The 20,116-nt window shown below is 55.2% G+C and overlaps 2 protein-coding genes across 6 annotated transcripts in view; one reads left to right on the forward strand and one right to left on the reverse strand.

Moving 5' to 3' along the window:
- AP2A2 (adaptor related protein complex 2 subunit alpha 2) overlaps nucleotides 1–2,576 on the forward strand; it is a 58,275-nt gene extending 55,699 nt beyond the window's left edge. For all 5 annotated transcript variants that reach the window (XM_054171531.1, XM_054171534.1, XM_054171533.1 and 2 more), the window contains 2 exons: nucleotides 73–207; nucleotides 2,155–2,576. In XM_054171531.1, coding sequence (XP_054027506.1) covers nucleotides 73–207; nucleotides 2,155–2,232 — 213 coding nt within the window. In that variant the 3' untranslated portion in view covers nucleotides 2,233–2,576. The remainder of the gene's footprint in view (nucleotides 1–72; nucleotides 208–2,154) is intronic.
- A 4,310-nt stretch (nucleotides 2,577–6,886) lies between these two features.
- LOC128898369 (mucin-2-like) lies at nucleotides 6,887–16,322 on the reverse strand. The gene is made up of 4 exons (XM_054172003.1): nucleotides 16,283–16,322; nucleotides 13,886–14,321; nucleotides 12,566–13,036; nucleotides 6,887–7,064 (listed from the first exon to the last, which is right to left on the reverse strand). The coding sequence occupies exons 1-4, from the start codon at nucleotides 16,320–16,322 to the stop codon at nucleotides 6,887–6,889; spliced, it is 1,125 nt and encodes a 374-aa protein (XP_054027978.1).
- Nucleotides 16,323–20,116: the final 3,794 nt, after the last annotated feature.

A 20,116-nucleotide genomic window follows, 5' to 3' on the forward strand; every position in this document is an offset into this window, starting at 1 on the left:
CCTGTGCTCACCTAGACTTGGTGTTGGTGTCCTGTTGTCCTCATCTCTAAGTCTTCTGGGTTTCTTTCACAGATAATTGGCTTTGGATCAGCCCTGCTTGAGGAGGTAGATCCCAATCCTGCTAACTTTGTTGGTGCTGGCATCATCCATACGAAAACTACTCAGATTGGATGCTTGCTGCGCCTTGAACCTAATCTCCAGGCACAGGTACCCAAGTATCTGCAGCTCAAATACAAGCTCTTCTTTGATCAAAGTGTGTGTCTCTGAAACTCCTGCAGGTGTTAGCTTAAAGTCACTGTTGCAGTAGCTAAGTGTGGCTGCAAAATGCAGCAGCTGGTCCTGCCCCAGTTTGGTAAGGTGCTGCTTCACAGTAGTTCTTAACCTATTGGAAGAGTTCATTGCAGTGTTCTCAACTGCCTGTGGAGGCTCATCTCTTGAAGGTTGGAGACATTTCATGGGGTCACAGGATGTTAGGGGTTGGAAGTGACCTCTGGAGAGTGAGTCCAAACCCCTGCCAGAGCAGAGCCATAGAATCCAGCACAGGTCACACAGGAATACATCCAGACAGGGCTGGAAAGTCTCCAGAGCAGGAGACTTCACAAGCTCTCTGGGCAGCCTGTTTCAGTGCTCTGTGACCCTTGTGGTAAAGAAGTTCTTCCTGATGTTGAGGTGGAGCCTCCTGTGCTGCAGTTTCCATCCACTGCCCCTTGTCCTGTCACAGGGTACAAGTGAGAAGAGCCTGTCCCCTCCTTCTTGACCTCAGCCCTCAGATATTTATAGACATTTATTAAATCCCCTCTCAGTCTTGTCTTCTCCAGACTAAACAGCCCCAGGGCTCTCAGCCTCTCCTCATAAGGCATGCTGCTGATTATATACCTTGGACAAGATGAAGTGTATTTCCCTTGGGCACTAGAAATCAACAAGAGAATATTGGCTAAAAAAGAAAAGGAAACAAACCCAAAAGTTAGGAATGTTTTTATTCATGCATGGTGAAAGAGGCTTAATAAAGTTCACTGAGGACTAAGAACATGTTTTGGGTAGAATCCTACAATCAATAAGGTTGGAAAAGACCTCAAAGATCATCAAGTCCAACCTATCACTCAGCACCTCATGACAACTAAACCATGGCACCAAGTGCCATATCCATTCCTTTTTGGACACCTCCAGTGATGGTGACTCCACCACCTCCCTGGGCAGCACATTCCAATGGTTACCATCCTGTAAGACAACCTTAGCACATGAATGAGGTTATGTCCGTCTTAGGAAAAGCAACTTCCTCCTGTAGCCCACAGCACTGCTATCCAGCAACAAATAAAGCACTTAATAGCCTTAGCATGAGACAGAACATCCAAAGAGAGGAATAGAATAGAATAGACCAGACCAGGTTGGAAGAGACCTTCAAGGTCATCAAGCCCAACCTATCACCCTGTTGGTGAACTAAACAATGGCTCCAAGTGCCTCATCTAACCTCCTCTTAAACACCTCTAGTGATGGTGACTCCACCACCTCCCTGGGCAGCACATTCCAATGGCAAATTACTTTCTGGGAAGAACTTTCTCCTCACCTCCAGCCTAACCTTCCCCTGGCACAGCTTGAGACTGTGTCCTCTTGTTCTGGTGCTGGTTGCCTGGGAGAAGAGACCAACCCCCACCTGGCTCCAACCTCCCTTCAGGGAGTTGGAGAGAGCAAGAAGGTTTCCCCTGAGCCTCCTCTTCTGCAGGCTAAGCAACCCCAGCTCCCTCAGCCTCTCCTCACAGGGCTGTGCTCCAGACCCCTCCCCAGCCTTGTTGCCCTTCTCTGGACACACTCAAGTGTCTGAATATCCCTCTTAAACGGAGGGGCCCAGAACTGGACACAGTAAGTATCCAGGTAGTAGGTCTCCTGTTTCCTGAAGTAGTAGCAGAGTCTAAAGAGTCCTCCACAACATAGTACTAGTAAAGAAAAAACCCAACAAAGCTGTCAGAGCCTAAACATACTGAAACAAAGGAAACTCCACCAGGCTTTAGAGATGTGGGTTGGAAAAGCTGCCTCTGGATGTTTGAGGTCTCTTTCTCAGAGCAGCAAGAGAGAGCCTGGTAGCTTTGCCTAGGTGGCTGCATGCCCTTAGTGCCCCAGCTGCTTCAAAAGTAACCACTCTCTTGTGCTCTCTTGCAGATGTATAGGCTCACACTACGGACAAGTAAAGAAGCTGTATCTCAGAGGTTATGTGAATTGCTGTCAGAGCAGTTTTAATATTAACCATGTCAGTTTTGGTTTTCCCATTTATATCACTGTCATCATACTGCAAATAAATGTCTTGTACATCACTGTCTGAGTACTGCAATGTTAACCAGCTCCCTGCCTTATTAGGACTTGACCCTTGTTTGAAATTGAGACTACAAAAAAATGTACAGTACAGGGAAGTGACTTTTTACATGGAGGGGAAAAAAAGGCTTTTAATGCTGTGCTCCCCAAGGAGTGGGAGGGCTGCCTTGTGCTCCTTCTGGGTTTGTTGTTTTGCAGAGGTCAGGCTTTTAAACTCGTTAAAGGGAAGTGGCTTTCCATGTGGTGACAAGGATTTCAGCTGGCAATGACTAGGAACATGCTGCCTTTAGCAGGCACTCCCTCTGCTCTCAAGGTAGTGCTGCTCAGCAGGGCTGGTTCAGATCCTCCTGTAGAGTCAGAACTGTGTCAAGTTGAACGTTGCCACAAGTCTTGTCCTGGATGGAAGGGAGATTCCAAGGTGTGTTTGCGTCTGCTTCAAGCGAACCTTTGAGTGTCACCGGCCTTTGGTTTTGAGAAATGCCACAGGGCCAGAGTCTGAAAACAGCAGTCCTGGAATCCTTTGCATCTGAATGCTTTCTGAGCTCTGGAAAGTGGATTGAACACAAAAGCTGTTCCCAGTCCTTCTGCTTGCCCCAAATAAGGAGGTGAGCTGCTCTGGTGAGTGGTGAATGAGTCTGTGCTTGTTCATTGTTAGTCCAACTGAGGCTGAGCATTCTGTTCTGTGTTCTCTCTGCTTCCCATCAGACTTAGCAAGTGCTAGTCCTAATGATGTGATGCAACTAACTGCAGAGTCTGGTGGTGTGTAAAAGGAGAAGTGGCAAGAAATGGGCCCTAGAAGGGCTGTAAGGCATGCACCCTTTTAGATGAAAATGTCTGTTTGAGCAATGATTATTTCCCCCCCTGCCCCAGTGTACAGGAATGGCAAAACTCAAGAGTTTGAGTGATTGATACCTGGACAGCTTCCTGCCCGTCAGTGCTGGTGAAAGACAGACCCAACGTGGTGCAGAAGGCTTGTGTTGAGACTGAGAGTGGAAGGCCCATGAGTCATGTTTGGCTTTTGTTGTAGTGGTTTTTACAACCAAAGCCTTTGTAACTCGTCCCACAGCAATCAACTGTTCACAGCCTCTCTGCAGAAGTGGACAGAGCCTTGGCTCACACTGCTCGAGCCCTGAGGTGCAGCAGAGGCTGCTGGAGCAAAGCAGTGAGGCAGTGCGGTTAGGAGCTGTGGGCGGTTGTCAGTGGGTGCTGCAGGACACCATGAAGGGAATCAGCTGCTGCTGACAAGGTGAGAAGTGGACCTCGAATCAAGATTTCCCCAAGGTCAAAGGAAGCCCCAGAGTGGTATCTGCAAGGCGTTGCAGCCAAGCAGCTCATGCAGTGGAGGTTTTGAGTGAAGGGTAAGGTTGAAAAGCCATGGTAACGAGGCTCCTGTCAGCCTGCCCAGCACACAGCAGGGGCCAGGCTTCTACAGGACTGAGTAGGCCTTGCTGTTTTCTTCGGTGCTCTGAGCTAAAGGCCAGAACTGGGTGATTCTCATTTGCTTTGCTTGAAGGCTGATGAGGAGCAGGGGCTTGGCTGTGGTGCTTGGGTTTGGGGAGACACTTGGTTTGTTTTTCCAGCGAGGGCTGGTTGCTGTGGGTGTTAGAGCTGAAAGCTTGGCTAGGGACCTGGCCTTCTGCAGAGGCTCTGTGGAACAATCGGCCCTTTGATGGCCTTTCGAGTAGCTAATCAGGGCTCTTTGATCACAGACATTGTCTTGGAGAATCACGGTGAGCAGTTCTTGCGGTGGGGTTGGGCCGTTGGCGGAATGCTGAGGACCAGGTTTGTTTTGTCCTTTGGATGCCGTGTGTCTGTCTGTTCGCTCTCCTGTTACCTTAACCCTGCTGTTGGCCGCTGCGCTAAAGCTGTGCTGAGCTGAAGGGAGCAGAGAGAAGGGAGGAGCTTGTGTTGCATTTCTTCCGGCCCCTGCTGTGTATCTGTCCCGCTGAACGCCTTCTGCGCCCTCATTAAAGGACACCTCCAGACACTGCACGACTTTTCGGTCACTTTGCTTTGGTTCAAGCTGTGCTAAAACGTGCATTCAAAACCAAACAAACACACACGTGGGAAGGAGGGAGGGAGGGTGAGGGGGGAACGGCGTCTTCTCAGTGGTGACCGTGTTTAAGCTTCTGATTGTTCACACTTTGTATTCAGTGTCGGCTCAGCCAAGCCATGAGCAGAAAAGAAGTGAACCAATTAAAGGCAAAATACTTGATGATTTATTTCCTTCTGTTGTGTGTGTGTGTGTGTGTGAATGATGGTTAACTTACCAAAGTGATGTATCCTGTCGAGCAGACACAAGTGATTTCTGCAGTAAACAGTGTTATTGTTTTTGGGGGGTTGTTTTGGGGTTGGTTTTTTTTTTAAGTACAGTATTTTCAGGCATTGACATGTGAAAAAAAAATAAAGGGGAGAAGAAAATAACTGAATAGCAAACCCAGGTAGCTGTACCTTCATTCTTGACCTACACTCCAGTATGTAACATTTATGGTGGTTGTCTTATTTGTATAAAACAAAAGTTCTGTCAAATTAAGTGGAGAATTTTCATATAGAAGACTATATATTAGACTATATTCATCAGAAGAACGTATTAAGATTAAATAAATGATTAGAACAGGAACCAAACTCTCCTCCTCTCTTCTGTTTTTTTTGCTCTGGGGGCATGGAAGTGGGCAGAGCACTTGCCTGGAGTGGTTGGCAGGCGGTGTGCAATGGGGCGCCCACAGGATGGCTGCAGGTGGAAGGGACCTTAAAGGTCATCTAGTCCCAACCCCACTGCCACGGGCAGGGACACCTCCCACCAGGCCAGCTTGCTCAGGGCCTCATCCATAGGATCAACAAGGTTGGAAAAGACCTCAGAGATCATCAAGTCCAACCTGTCACCCAGCATCTGATGACTACTAGACCATGGCTCCAAGTGCCACATCCAGGCCCCTCTTGAACACCTCCAGGGATGGGGACTCCACCACCTCCCTGGGCAGCACATTCCAACAGCCAATTACTCTTCCTGGGAAGAACTTTCTCCTCACTTTGAGCCCAGACTTCCCCTGGTGCAGCTTGAGACTGTGTCCTCTTGTTCTGGTGCTGCTTGCCTGGGAGAAGAGACCAACCCCCACCTGGTTACAACCTCCCTTCAGGGAGTTGTAGACAGCAGTAAGGTCTCCCCTGAGCCTCCTCCAGGCTAAGCAACCCCAGCTCCCTCAGCCTCTCCTCACAGGGCTGTGCTCAAGGCCTCTCCCCAGCCTTGTTGCCCTGGCCTTGGACACCTTCGGGGAGGGGACATCCACAGCCTCCCTGGGCAACCTGTGCCAGTGTCTCCCCACCCTTACTGTCAAGATTTCTTCCTCATCTCCAGTCTAAGTCTGCCCTCCTCAATCCATTCCCTCTGTTCTCCTAACTGCTGCTGGGCTGTGTTCATCTGAGTCTTGCCTGATCTGCAGATCTCTGCTCCCACAGTGAGTTTCTTTAAGGATTTTTGGTGGGGTTTGGTTGTGTTAAAAATACTTTGGTCTAAAAACAACCAAACCCAAACCAAAACCAACCAAGAATGTAAAATCTTCCTCTAACCAAGAGTCAGGACAGGAACAGATGCTGCAGTGGACTGGTGTGAGCTGCTGTGAAGCACACCCCTGTACCTCACACGTGTGGGGCTTGGCAAACAAGTTGATGTTGCTGTAAACCAAGAGCATCTGAGCTGTTCAGTAACCTCCCCTGAGCTTTCCAGATGTGCTTCAGACTCTCAGTGCTTCCCTAAGCCTTCATCAAAGCCCAGTCAATACCTGGGGCACTCTTCAGCTCCTGTGTCCCTGCAGCTGCTTGGATGGGTTGCAATCCCAGCAGTCAAGAGCACTCCCTGCGAGCAGCCTGCAGCGCTGAGGGAGCTGCCTCTGTCCTGTCACACCCAGGGGCTTTGCTTTCATGCAGAGGAGGGTTGGCAAATCTCTGGATGGTCCAAAAGCTGCTGTGTGTCTGTTCATGATGTTCCTACAAGTGTCCACCCCCTCAGGGGTGCCTGTGGAAGCCTCACTCCCAGGTTTTGGTCTGTGCAGCCCTTCGCTACTGCCAGCAGCTGTGTGTGGAGGGCAAGCACAAGTGCTGTGTCTGTTTGGGAAGGAAGGGGAACGGGGTGCTGCAGTTGTTCATCTCGGTGAAGTGGCTGTTCCACAGGCCCTGGACCAGCTGCAGTGAGCCTAGCAGACTATTTTGAGGTAAATAATGAGCAGTTAGGCAATTCAGTTCCTTCTACTTTATTTAGAAGTCAATTTTCAGTTGCTGCACGGTGCACAGCCAGTTCTTAGCCTCTGCTTCCACCCCCCTGCCCAGAGCAAGGCCAGTGTCTGCCATGGCCTTCCCTCCCCGTGCCCATTCTGGCTTTCCTGCCCTGCACCACCACCCCAACCCCCTCCTGATCAGCAATGATTTCTCAGTTAATTGCATTGGCACTCTGCTGCTCAGGAAGCCCCACTGCGAGGCCGCCCTGCCCAGGCGGTACCAGGAGCTCTGCCAGCCAGCAGCAGTGGCTGTGCCGTGCCCAAGGGTGATCAGTGCTGAATGAAAACCAGCTGGCAGCTGCAGGCCTGGCCTAGTGTGTGCAGCTGTCAGCCTTGCACACGCAGCCCTTCAACACAACCAGTTCTGTGCTGAGCCTTCTCCCAGGGTTGTCTGGGTCCTGGCACGGGAGCTGGATCCTCTGCTTCAGGAGCAGCTGCGGCGCACAGCAGCCGCAGGCTGTGTTGACCATCATCGTCTGCACGTCAAACCTGTTGGGAAGAGAGGGAGGAGCACTCAGGGCTGGGATGCAGGTTTCCAGGTGCTGGAATGCTGTGGTATGATGGAATGCTCAGAGGAACGAGCACAGCCTTCAGAGCTTAATGCTTCTGCCAGCTACAGAACTACAAACAGCACAGCACAGCACTTGGCTCTGCTTCAGCTTCTCTTGAGGACCGCTGCAGGAGGTAGGTGTCCTGAGCTGCTGCCTGCCTCTCTAAGGCTGTGCTCCCACAGGGCTTGCAGCTCCTAAGGCTGGAGAGCAAAGAGGATTTGATGTCCCTGCCACTCACCAAGTGACTGCCATCTTTCAGTGTTCTTAAGGCTGGGCACTGCACTGCTTGTGGTTTGCACAAGGCCTCTGCTCTGGTCTGCCAACAAAGATGCTCAGCTCTGTGTGTCTCTTGCACAGCCTCTGGAGCAAGGCAAATCTCTTTCTCTGAGCTGTTAGCACCAGAACCCCAGCTGATGACTGCAGAGTGCCAGGTCTGGGCTGTGAGGTAAGGAGTAGCTGAGTTAGCAGGAATGAAGCACAGGCTGGTGAGGCCATGGCTGACAGGCAGGTGAGGGGCAGGTGCTCTCCTGCTTGTGCTGCTGTTGTTAGGCTGCTCTTTGCCTGACTGTTCAGCTGCTGTGCTGCTGGACCTGCTCCTATCCCTTTCTGTCAGTGGGAAGCTGTATGAATGTTGGGTAGAATTCAGGTACAGGAACAAGAGAGGGATGGGGAAATAGATTTGTACAAGCCTCTGGAAAGGGGAGAAAAGGCTCCTTGGGTTCAACTAAAACAAAGCAGTTTTTAACCACAACTTTCCTCCTGATTATGATGAACCTTCATAACTCAGAAACCTTCCCCCAGGCTTCACAGCCCTCTTCAGAACTCCACACACAAAGTCCCTTGCTTGGTTTTCACTGCGCTGGGGGCCACCTGAAGTCACTCTGAAGGGGCCAGCTTTTGGCTCCAGGACTCATTGGAATGAGTTCTGACAGAAGCCCAACCCTCACCTTCCTGTCCTGGAAGTAATTTGGTTCCTTGGGCATATCACCAGTGTGGTTTTTAATGCTTTTCCCCCCCAAAGAGCTGAGCTCTGGGATGGTGCTGTGGTGAGTTCAGCTTTACTGAAGCATCACTTCCCTGTCTGAAGAGCCCTGGGTGAGCCAGCAGCACCGCGGAGGGGACAGCTCACTGGTGACTCCGGAGCATCCCCGGTTACACCAGCAGGAGACACTGAGGAGACAGCTGCGCTGGCTCTGGGCGTTCAGGGGGAGTAACTCTTTTTGCCTTGGCTGTTTGAGAGCAGCTGTTTGGAGCCTGAGTGCCACTGTTGTGTTGCTGGGTAGAGGCCAGCCACACAGAATTGTTTCAGTTTATGGTTATGGAGTCCAACCATCAACCTAATCATGGCCTTTAAACCATGTCCCAGAGTGCCATGGCCACAGGTTTCTTGAACACCTCCAGGGGTGGGGACTCCACCACCTCCCTGGGCAGCCTCTGCCAATCCCTGACCACTCTTGCAGCAAAGAAATGTTTCCTCCTCTCCAACCTAGCCCTCCCCAGGCACAATTTCAGGCCATGTCCTCTCCTCCTATCCCCTGAGACTAGGGAGAAGAGCTCAACCCCCAGCTCCCTGCAGCCTCCTCTCAGGGAGCTGCAGAGAGCAATGAGGTCTCCCTCAGCCTCCTCTTCTCCAGCCTGAACACCCCCAGCTCCCCAGCTTTGTTGCCCTAAACCATTTGTCCCTGTGTTAGAGGAGCAGTGGTTACCCAACAGCTCTGCCCCAGTGAGATGAATAGAGGCCCTGTGCAGTATGCAGAGTCCCTGAGCCACCCTTACTGTGTGGAGGATGGGCAGGAGCCTTCGCACCGGCTTAGAGTGACATTGGTGGAGCAGCCTCTGTAAGTGATTGTTTCTTCATAGCTGTGTTCTCTGCAGGGCCCTGGCAAAAGCAAAAAGACAAAATGATACAATCACAGAATGGTAGAGCTTGGAAGGGACCTCTGGAGATCACCAAGTCCAAGCCTCCTGCCAAGGCAGGGTCACCGGCAACGCATGCAGGTGGGTTTGGAAAGTCTCCCCAGAAGGAGCCTCCACAACCTCTCTGGGCAGCCTGCTCCAGGGCTCCTGCACCCTTGTGTTGAAGAAGTTCCTCCTCATCTTTAGCTGCAACTTCCTATGTTCAAGTTTGTGGCTGTCACCCCTTGTCCTGTCACTGGGCACCACTGAACAAAGCCTGCCCCCAGCCTCCTGACCCCCATCCTTGAAGCACTGCTCAGCATCGATGAGCTTCCCCTCAGCAGCAGTCCCAGGAAGTGCTGGATGAAAGCTGCCTGCCTTGCTTCTCTCAATGGCTCTAGAAAGGAGGCCTCTGCTGCCTGTAGACAATGCAGCTGGACATGTGTGGGTGTCTCTTGTGCACCCACAGCTGTGCTCCTCTAGATCTTGCAGCAGGACAGCTCCAGTTAAAAGCACAGAGCAGCTGCTTTCTGTGCCCCCCCTAACGTGAACCTGGGCAGAACTTGCCCATGTGGTGGTTGGTTGGTCAGAGTCTGTTTGGGTTTAGATCTGCACAGGAGCCAAAAGCAGCACAGCCCCTTGGAAGCTGAGAAAAGAGGATCCTGCAGAGGAGACAGCACAGCATGCTGCAGTGTGCAGGAGAAGCATGGCAGAGCTCACAGGAGGACTGCAAGGTAAGCTCCTCAGAAGGAAAGGATCCTTCATCCTTTGCTTGACTGGGATTTTAAGCCTGAACTGCTGTGGCTGTCCCTGTCAGCCCCCTGAACTCACACTTGGTAGTGCAGAGCAGGAAGCTGCTGTTCTGAAACCAAAGACTTCAGACAACTGCTCTGCAGAAAGGACAGAAAGAAAAGATGGAGCCAAATACCAGTGGCCTCAGACCAGGGAATAGGTAATGTACAGATTCAGCCACTCCTGAAAGCTCAAGAAGGACCTCAGGGAACTGCTTGAGAGGGTCCAGCCACAAAGATGATGAAGGGAGCACAGCATCCCCCTGAGCAGGACAGCAGCTGGGACTCATTAGCTGGGAGCAGAGGAGCCTGAGGGGTGACCTCATTCCTTGGTGATAAAGATGTGCAGGGCAGTGTGGGGAGGACAGAGCCAGGCCCTGCTCAGGGATGTCCAGTGAGAGGACAAGGGGCACTGGGGGCAAGCTGAAGCAGAGGAGGTGCTGGAGCCCTGGAGCAGACTGCCCAGAGAGGTTGTGGAGTCTCCTCTGGAGACTTTCCAACCCCACCTGGATGTCTTCCTGTGTGACCTGCCCTGGCCGATCCTGCTCTGGCAGGGGGATGGACTCAGTGATCTTTTCAGGCTCCAAGCCCTACATTCTGAGCCTGTGAAAAGATGTAAACCCCAAGCATGAGAGAGGAGCTGATATGGAGCTCCCTTACCTTGTGGCACTGCTGGGGATACAGCAGGAGGCAAAGCAGTGGAAAGCCTGGAGGTGGGAGGAAAGGAGGTGGTGCGTGTGGTGCTTAAGGTGGTGGTCTGCAGAGGGGTCCTGCCCATGGCCTCTGTAGAGGCAGTAGTGATGGCACTGGGAGCAGAAGTCATGGTGGTAGACAAAACAGCTGGGATTAAAGCTGGGGTGGACTTGGCAGAGATGCTGGTAGGAACTACCAAGGAGGAGGTTTGGCCATGTGGAGTAAGGGTGGTGTTTGGGGAGGGAAAGTGTGGAGTGGTCTGAGGAGAGGCAGCAGTGGAAGTAGTGAGGGACATCAGGGCATGAATCGAGCTGGTGGCTGGGGCTGCTGTGGAGGAGAGTGTGGCAGTGGTGGGAGAGGTGAGGAGGGTGCTGAGAGTGCTGCTGGGGGCAGAGGGAGAGCTGGGACTTGGAGATGTCCTGGTGAGAGGCAGCTGTGAGCTGCTGGTGGAGCTGGGGTTTGCAGAGACCCTTGTGAGAGGCACTCCAGTGCTGCTGGCCAGGCTGCTCTCCCTCCAGACAGTGGTGCTGGAGGTGGTGCTGGCAGCGGTGCTGGGGGTGGTCCTGTGAGTGGTCAGAGGTGGCAGAGGCTGTGGCTTGGCTGTCCTTTCCTGGGTGGAAGCTGTCAGGAGGAAAGCAGAGGTTGACTGAGGGCAAGGAGGAGGATGAAGGGAGGTCAAGGGGATCCCCAAGCCAGAGGCACTTGCAGGAAAGGCAGCACCTGGCTGCACTGAGGCTTGTGGGGTGAGAGGGAGCAGTGGGCTCTGGGCTCCTGCATTTAACCTCCCCATCCAACTTCACCATAAAGAGAAGGGAGAGCACTTGAATGCTCTGCTTGCCTCTCACTGGGAGGGGAACCTCTCTGCACATGCATGTCCCCCTCGAGGGAAGGGACAAGTACCACCTGCTGCTCCCAGAGAGCCTGCTCAGGCTTCAGGGGGAGACCTGTGCCCAGGGCCACAGCAAAGCAGCCACAGCCAAGCACCAAGGCCAAATGAGAGGGGAGCAGAAGAGAGGCACCAAAAAGCCCAAATCTGAGTGCCCTGAGTTCCTAAACGGAGCCAGGATGGAAGGCAGAGAGCTGGGAGGGCAGGAGGGAGCCTTACCAGGCTGGGAGGAGCTTGGCCATGCTGAGGACACAGCTGAGGAAGCAGAAGCAGCTGCCCATGGCACTGTGCTGGTCTTGGCTGTGGAGGCTGCAGAGGACTCTGCTGCAGGGAGCTCTGTTGCAGCAGTTGGTGCTGTGGAAGAGGCCCTGGGGCTCAGGGTGGTAGGGGTAGGCTTGGGGCTGCTGTTTGGGGCTGCTGTGGAGGAGAGTGTGGCAGTAGTGGGAGAGGTGAGGAGGGTGCTGAGAGTGCTGCTGGGGGCAGGGGGAGAGCTGGGACTTGGAGATGTCCTGGTGAGAGGCAGCTGTGAGCTGCTGGTGGAGATTGCCTGTCTGGAGACAGTGGTGCTGGAGGTGGTGCTGGCAGTGGTGCTGGAGGTGGTCCTGTGAGTGGTCAGAGGTGGCAGAGGCTGTGGCTTGGTTGTCCTTTCCTGGGTGGAGGCTGCCAGGAGGAAAGCAGAGGTTGAGTGAGGGTGGGAGGCCAAGAGGGGAAGGTAAAGGAATTGGGCAGAATTCCAGGGGGAGGGGGAATGTTCAGGCAAGGCAGAGTCTTGCCAGCCTTGTCAAGAGAGGCAGGAGTGAGCTTCTGTCTCCTGCCCTCAACCTCCCATCTGCCTTCCCTCCACAGAAAGGGAGAACCTCCACAAGCTAAAGGAGAGGACCTCCAGCAGCCCAGCAGTGTCTGCCTCTCTGCCAGAGAAGCCTCTTTGCCTGTGGGTCTCTCCCACTCATGGGACACAGACAGCATCCACCTGCTGCTCCCAGAGAGGCTGGGCAGGATCCATGTCACAGAGCTGTGCCCAGGGCCATGCCAAAGCAGCCACAGCCAAGCACCAAGGCCATGGAAGTAGGAGCAGAGAGCAGGAGTCAAAACAACAGCCTGAGCTGCCTGTGCTGCTAGACAGGAAGGAAGGATGGAGGGGAGAGAGCTGGGAAGAGCAGGCAGAAGCAGCTGGGAGGGCAGGAGGGAGCCTTACCAGGCTGGGAGGAGCTTGGCCATGCTGAGGACACAGCTGAGGAAGCAGAAGCAGCTGCCCATGGCACTGTGCTGGTCTTGGCTGTGGAGGCTGCAGAGGACTCTGCTGCAGGGAGCTCTGTTGCAGCAGTTGGTGCTGTGGAAGAGGCCCTGGGGCTCAGGGTGGTAGGGGTAGGCTTGGGGCTGCTGTTTGGGGCTGCTGTGGAGGAGAGTGTGGCAGTGGTGGGAGAGGTGAGGAGGGTGCTGAGAGTGCTGCTGGGGGCACGGGGAGAGCTGGGAGTTGGAGATGTCCTGGTGAGAGGCAGCTGTGAGCTGCTGGTGGAGATTGCCTGTCTGGAGACAGTGGTGCTGGAGGTGGTGCTGGCAGCGGTGCTGGAGGTGGTCCTGTGAGTGGTCAGAGGTGGCAGAGGCTGTGGCTTGGTTGTCCTTTCCTGGGTGGAGGCTGCCAGGAGGAAAGCAGAGGTTGAGTGAAGGTCAGAAGCCAAGAGGGGAGGGAGTGGACTTCTGGGTCCTTGCCTAAGCTTCCCCATCCTGCTCTGACCCAGCCATGGCAGTCAGGGGTGGGTTGACCCTGGTGGAATTCTGAGTGTCCACACAGCCACTTCTGAGTGCCCCTCCATGGGAGTGAGGAGAGCATGGGGAGTGAGGAGAGCATGAGGAGTGCAAGAGCAGAGAGAGCTACAGGTGGCCAGAAACAGGACGTGTAGAAGTGGAGAAACCAAAGGCAAAGCAAACCAAGCAGCACCCATGAGATGCAGAGGTAGCTGCTGACCACCTCCCACCAGTGGCCAGTGTGCAGCCAGGCTCTGAGCAATGGGGCTTGGTTAAACCTCCCCCCCTGCCCTGGAACACTCAGAGAAACCATGTGGGGGGTGCAGTGCCTCCTTGGCCACTTTGGCTCTGCTGTGCTGGCTGTGTGCCTGATCAGTCACCTGTCCACCCCTTGCTCACTCCCTGGCAGGCAGAGGGAGAAGCTGAGGAGGCCCAGGTGCTGTGCTGGTGCTCCTCAGCAAGAGCCCTTGTGTGCTAGCAGCACTGCCTTGGGCTTGCATCTACCCCAGCAGCAGGGACCCTGCCAGCAGCCAGCATGGGCTCCATCCCAGCCAGAGCCAGGAGCAGGACTGCAGCAGATGCCAGCCTGGCCTCAGGCAGCAGGAAGGGAGGGTTAAGGTCTGAAACAGAGACACAGGCAATGTGTGGTTCTACACAGGACTGATGGAGACAAGGAGGGATGGAGGGGAGAGAGCTGGGAAGAGCAGGCAGAAGCAGCTGGGAGGGCAGGAGGGAGCCTTACCAGGCTGGGAGGAGCTTGGCCATGCTGAGGACACAGCTGAGGAAGCAGAAGCAGCTGCCCATGGCACTGTGCTGGTCTTGGCTGTGGAGGCTGCAGAGGACTCTGCTGCAGGGAGCTCTGTTGCAGCAGTTGGTGCTGTGGAAGAGGCCCTGGGGCTCAGGGTGGTAGGGGTAGGCTTGGGGCTGCTGTTTGGGGCTGCTGTGGAGGAGAGTGTGGCAGTGGTGGGAGAGGTGAGGAGGGTGCTGAGAGTGCTGCTGGGGGCAGGGGAAGAGCTGGGAGTTGGAGATGTCCTGGTGAGAGGCAGCTGTGAGCTGCTGGTGGAGATTGCCTGTCTGGAGACAGTGGTGCTGGAGGTGGTGCTGGCAGCGGTGCTGGAGGTGGTCCTGTGAGTGGTCAGAGGTGGCAGAGGCTGTGGCTTGGTTGTCCTTTCCTGGGTGGAGGCTGCCAGGAGGAAAGCAGAGGTTAAGTGAGGGTGGGAGGCCAAGAGGGGAAGGTAAAGGAGGTGTGCAGAAGCCCTGTGCTGGGGACAGGTACAGGCAAGGCAGAGTCTTGCCACACTGAGTGTTGTGGGGCAAGAAGAAGGACTGGGGGCTCTGGCCAAAGCCTCCCCACCCAGCTTCTGCTCTGAAGAGGGACAAGGACAGTGCCTGAAGGATGCTCCACAACAGGCACCTGCAAGAGGAGCCTCTCCAGCTGTGTTTATCTGCCTCCAGTAAACAGGGAGAGGAATGACCTGATGCCTCTGTCATGGTAGGGCCAAAAGGCCCCAGCACAAATGCAGACAGACCCTGAAGTGTCTAGGCAATGGTCCCCCTCCCCCCTCCTGCCTGCAGGAGTCAGGGTAAGGCAGGCAAAGGAGCACAGGGGACAGGACCATGCATGTGTGGTGAGCCCCCCTGCTGCTGGGGTAAGGGCATGTGTAAGGCCACTGCTCCTGCCTGGCCAGGCCTATGTTGCTGCCTGTTATGGCCACAGCCTGGCAGAACCCTCCCCATGGGGTAACCCTGTGCTGCCTTTAGTCACCCTGCTGGCCCAGTCCAGTCTCCAAGGGCAGGAGATTGAACACATCCAAGTGCCAGGGGCTGCACTTTTGCCACAGCAACCCCAGGCAGTGCTACAGGCTGGGGGCAGAGTGGCTGAGAGCAGCCAGGCAGAGAGGGACCTGGGAGTGATGGTTGATAGTAGGCTGAACAGGAGCCTGCAGTGTGCCCAGGGGCATAAGAAGGCCAATGGCATCCTGGCCTGCATCAGGAACAGTGTGGCCAGCAGGAGCAGGGAGGTCATTGTGCCCTGTGCTCAGCACTGCTCAGGCCACACCTTGAGTCCTGTGTCCAGTTCTGGGCTCCTCAGGTTAGGAAAGAGGTTGAGCTGATGGAAGGTGTCCAGAGAAGGGCAACAAAGCTGGGGAGGGGTCTGGAGCACAGCCCTGTGAGGAGAGGCTGAGGGAGCTGGGGTTGCTTAGCCTGCAGAAGAGGAGGCTCAGGGGAGACCTTCTTGCTCTCTCCAACTCTCAGAAGGGAAGTTGGAGCCAGGTGGGGGTTGGTCTCTTCTCCCAGGCAGCCAGCACCAGAACAAGAGGACACAGTCTCAAGCTGTGCCAGGGGAGGTTTAGGCTGAACATTAGAAAGAAATTCTTCCCAGCAATAGAGATTGGCCATGGGAATGTGCTGCCCAGGGAGGTGGTGGAGTCACCATCCCTGGAGGTGTTTAGGCAGAGCCTGGATGAGGCACTTGGAGCCATGGTTGAGTTGATCAGATGGTGCTGGGGGAGAGGTTGGACTGGACGATCTCAAATCTCTTTTCCGGTCTATTGCATTCTATTCCATTCCATTCCATTCCATTCCATTCCATTCCATTCCATTCCATTCCATTCCATTCTACTCTATTCCAGCCAGATTTATATACAGGCTGATGTCTAGTTGCCTGTGCCTTGCCCAAGCCTTGCTTTGCTTGAAGCAGCTTGGACCTGTCTGGCTTGAAGTTGCCTCGAGCTGCATCACCTCCAGTGCCCGCTCCAGCACCTGGGATAAAGCCACAAGCCCACACTGCAAGCTAGAGAAGCCACCAGCCTTGGAGCTGGAGCCAAGCCTGCTTCCCCTTGCAGCTGGGATTTGGCTGTGCCTCAGTTTCCCCAGGACAGAGCAAGTGCTCATCACGAAGCATCCTGTGGCTGTCGTCCTGCTGGAGCCAGCCCCAGCCCCAGCCCCCTGTGGCCTTCCTGCCAGCAGCCTTTTTAGCCCCCTGGGCACACTGCAGGCTCATGCTCAGCCTACCATCAACCAGCACCCCCAGGTCCCTCTCTCCCTGGCTGCTCTCAGCCACTCTGCTCCCAGCCTGTAGCACTGCCTGGGGTTGCTGTGGCCAAAGTGCAGCCCCTGGTTTGGGCAATTTTGCATACTCACAAAAGTGATTAACATTTGCATTGATATCCAGGTTTGCCATGCCCTTTATAAATGGCACCCTGTCTGGGACACCCTCCCACACAGGGGGTCAGGCTCTCAGGCACAGAGCTGTGCCCAGGGCCACAGCAAAGTGGTCATGGCAAAGCACCAAGGCAATGGAAATGGGAGCAGAGCACAGGAACCAAGATAACAGCCTGAGCTGAGGAAGGAAGGATGGAGGGGAGAGAGCTGGGAAGAGCAGGCAGAAGCAGCTGGGAGGGCAGGAGGGAGCCTTACCAGGCTGGGAGGAGCTTGGCCATGCTGAGGACACAGCTGAGGAAGCAGAAGCAGCTGCCCATGGCACTGTGCTGGTCTTGGCTGTGGAGGCTGCAGAGGACTCTGCTGCAGGGAGCTCTGTTGCAGCAGTTGGTGCTGTGGAAGAGGCCCTGGGGCTCAGGGTGGTAGGGGTAGGCTTGGGGCTGCTGTTTGGGGCTGCTGTGGAGGAGAGTGTGGCAGTGGTGGGAGAGGTGAGGAGAGTGCTGAGAGTGCTGCTGGGGGCAGGGGGAGAGCTGGGACTTGGAGATGTCCTGGTGAGAGGCAGCTGTGAGCTGCTGGTGGAGATTGCCTGTCTGGAGACAGTGGTGCTGGAGGTGGTGCTGGCAGCGGTGCTGGAGGTGGTCCTGTGAGTGGTCAGAGGTGGCAGAGGCTGTGGCTTGGTTGTCCTTTCCTGGGTGGAGGCTGCCAGGAGGAAAGCAGAGGTTGAGTGAGGGTGGGAGGCCAAGAGGGGAAGGTAAAGGAGGTGTGCAGAAGCCCTGTGCTGGGGACAGGTACAGGCAAGGCAGAGTCTTGCCAGCCTTGTCAAGAGGGGCAGGAGTGAGGCTGCCTCCTGCCCTCAACCTCCCATCTGCCTTCCCTCCAGAAACTAAGGGGAAGAACCTGAATGTTGCTCCTCAGCAGCCCAGCAGTGTGTTCCTCTTTCTGACTGAGAAGCCTCTTTGCATTTAGGTCTCTCCCACTCATGGCACAAAGAAAGCATCCACCTGCTGCTCCCAGAGAGGCTGGGCAGGCTCTGTGTCACAGAGCTGTGCCCAGGGCCACAGCAAAGCACCAAGGCAAAGGAAATGAGGTGCTGGAGGTGGTGTTGTCAGCAGTGCTGCTGGTGGTCTTGCCAGCCCCATCCAAAAGGGGAGAAGTGAGCTTCTGTCTCCTGCCCTCAACCTCCCATCTGCCTTCCCTTCACAGAAAGGGAGAACCTCCACAAGCTAAAGGAGAGGACCTCCAGCAGCCCAGCAGTGTCTGCCTCTCTGCCAGAGAAGCCTCTTTGCCTGTGGGTCTCTCCCACTCATGGGACACAGACAGCATCCACCTGCTGCTCCCAGAGAGGCTGGGCAGGATCCATGTCACAGAGCTGTGCCCAGGGCCATGCCAAAGCAGCCACAGCCAAGCACCAAGGCCATGGAAGTAGGAGCAGAGAGCAGGAGTCAAAACAACAGCCTGAGCTGCCTGTGCTGCTAGACAGGAAGGAAGGATGGAGGGGAGAGAGCTGGGAAGAGCAGGCAGAAGCAGCTGGGAGGGCAGGAGGGAGCCTTACCAGGCTGGGAGGAGCTTGGCCATGCTGAGGACACAGCTGAGGAAGCAGAAGCAGCTGCCCATGGCACTGTGCTGGTCTTGGCTGTGGAGGCTGCAGAGGACTCTGCTGCAGGGAGCTCTGTTGCAGCAGTTGGTGCTGTGGAAGAGGCCCTGGGGCTCAGGGTGGTAGGGGTAGGCTTGGGGCTGCTGTTTGGGGCTGCTGTGGAGGAGAGTGTGGCAGTGGTGGGAGAGGTGAGGAGGGTGCTGAGAGTGCTGCTGGGGGCAGAGGGAGAGCTGGGAGTTGGAGATGTCCTGGTGAGAGGCAGTTGTGAGCTGCTGGTGGAGATTGCCTGTCTGGAGACAGTGGTGCTGGAGGTGGTGCTGGCAGCGGTGCTGGAGGTGGTCCTGTGAGTGGTCAGAGGTGGCAGAGGCTGTGGCTTGGTTGTCCTTTCCTGGGTGGAGGCTGCCAGGAGGAAAGCAGAGGTCAGCCAAGGGTGATGGGGTCACAGGAGATGCATGCTGTGGCAGGTCTGGGGTAGAAGCTTTGTGCTGTAGTATGGCCAAGGAAGGTGGAACTGCCTCTCACTGGTTTTGACTGGCTTTAACATGAATAAGTGGGGCTGCAACCCCCACATGTCCCATCCCATCCTGCTGCTTCTGATTTGCAGGCTGGTGATGGTTTGGAAGGATGTTCTGTGGCAGTTTGTCCCTGTTCCTCCTGGAGCTCTTGAGAGGCAAGGAATGGTTTCTGTTTGGGTGTGTGGTTGCAGGGGCTGTCAGCCTGCAGCTGGCCTGCTGCAGACTGTTGGAAAGCAACCATGGGCGAGCTGAGGCTCCTGAAGGGACAGCCATGGGCCATGGGTGACTCTCCCTCTCTCCTGACCAGAGCACTCACCTGTTACTACTTTACTAGTTGGAGTCTGAGCTCTGGTTGGCTCCCTTGCTACAAAGAAAGGGAGGAGAGAAAAGAGTGGTTGAGTCTTGGGAAGGTTCTAGGCAAAGCAGGTTGTGGCATCTCCTCAGAGGAGGTTGTCCTGTTCAGCACCCAGGCAGCCTGAGCATGTGGTGCCCAAGAGGTCTGAAAGGGAGAGCTGCAGCCTGGAGCTGAGTGTGCACCTTCTTGCCCACCCTCCACTGGTGACTCTCTTGCACCCAGGGGCAGCACTGGCCAAGGAGGTGGCATCTGTTGACCTGCACTTGTTGTGGGTGTGCCCAGGGCCTGGGCATGCCTGGGATGGAGGCTATGCCTTGTGCTCTTTCACCCAAACCTCTCCTGAGGTATAAACTGGAGACAAGTTCCCAGCTGCCTCCTGCTCCCCTCACTCTTCATTCCCAGAGCACTGCTGCAAGGGGAGGGTGCCCATGGTGGCTGTAAGGGAGAAGCTCACAGGTGTCTGTGCCCTGAGACAGCCTTGTGCCCCTCAGCCAAAGCCCTGAAGTGACAAGGAAGGAGGGCATTTGGGGGGGCAGTCCTAGGACCTGCCTGGATCCCAGGAGCCCTGAGGTAAGAGCAATGGGAACTGAGAGCCAGTACCAACAGTGGAACCTGTGTGGGATGTGCTGCTCAGGAAAGAATGGAGGGAGCTGGAAGGAGCAGGCAGAGCAACAGGGCAGGGCAAGAGGGAGCCTTACCAGGTCTCAATGATGTTGAGGACACAGTTGAGGAGGGGGAAGAGGAAGTTGAGGCTGAGGTGGCTGGTAGAGAGCTAGGGCTTGGAGATATCCTTGTCAGTGGGACTTCTGGGCTGCTGGCAGGGCCAGTGGTGCTGCTGGGGGATGTGGCAGGGGTGGTCTTCTGTGTGCTGAGCTGTTGCTGTGGCTCTGTTGGTGATCTTTGGGTGACTGAAGAGAGAAAAGCAGAAGCTGATGGAGGGTGGCAGTGCAAGAGGAAAATGCAAAGGAAGGAGGCAATTCCCAGCCAGAAACTCCATGGTATGATGGGGGAAGAACTGCAGGACTGGACCCCAGGGAGTCTTGCTGGGCAAGAGGGAAGAGTAAAAAAGTACAGGCTAAGAACTGGGCCTGAAGGGTGCCCTCTGCCAACCCAGCACCCTCTGCCCCTTCCTGGAGCTGCTGAGGCAAGCAGAGCCTCTCTCGTGTGCATGCCTGCCCTCCAAGGCACTCCAGACTGGCCAAGAGCATCTCCTGCAAGGGCTGGGCTAAGTGAAGCTAAGCTCAGGAGCATCTTGCAGCTTCCTGTCACTCACAGTATCACACAGCATCACAGTATCACAGTAACTAAGGTTGGAAGAGACCCCAAGGATCACCTGCTGAGGCCTGCTGGTG

This window comes from Dryobates pubescens, chromosome 22 (assembly GCF_014839835.1).
Source record: "Dryobates pubescens isolate bDryPub1 chromosome 22, bDryPub1.pri, whole genome shotgun sequence".
NCBI classification, from domain to species: Eukaryota; Metazoa; Chordata; class Aves; order Piciformes; family Picidae; genus Dryobates; species Dryobates pubescens.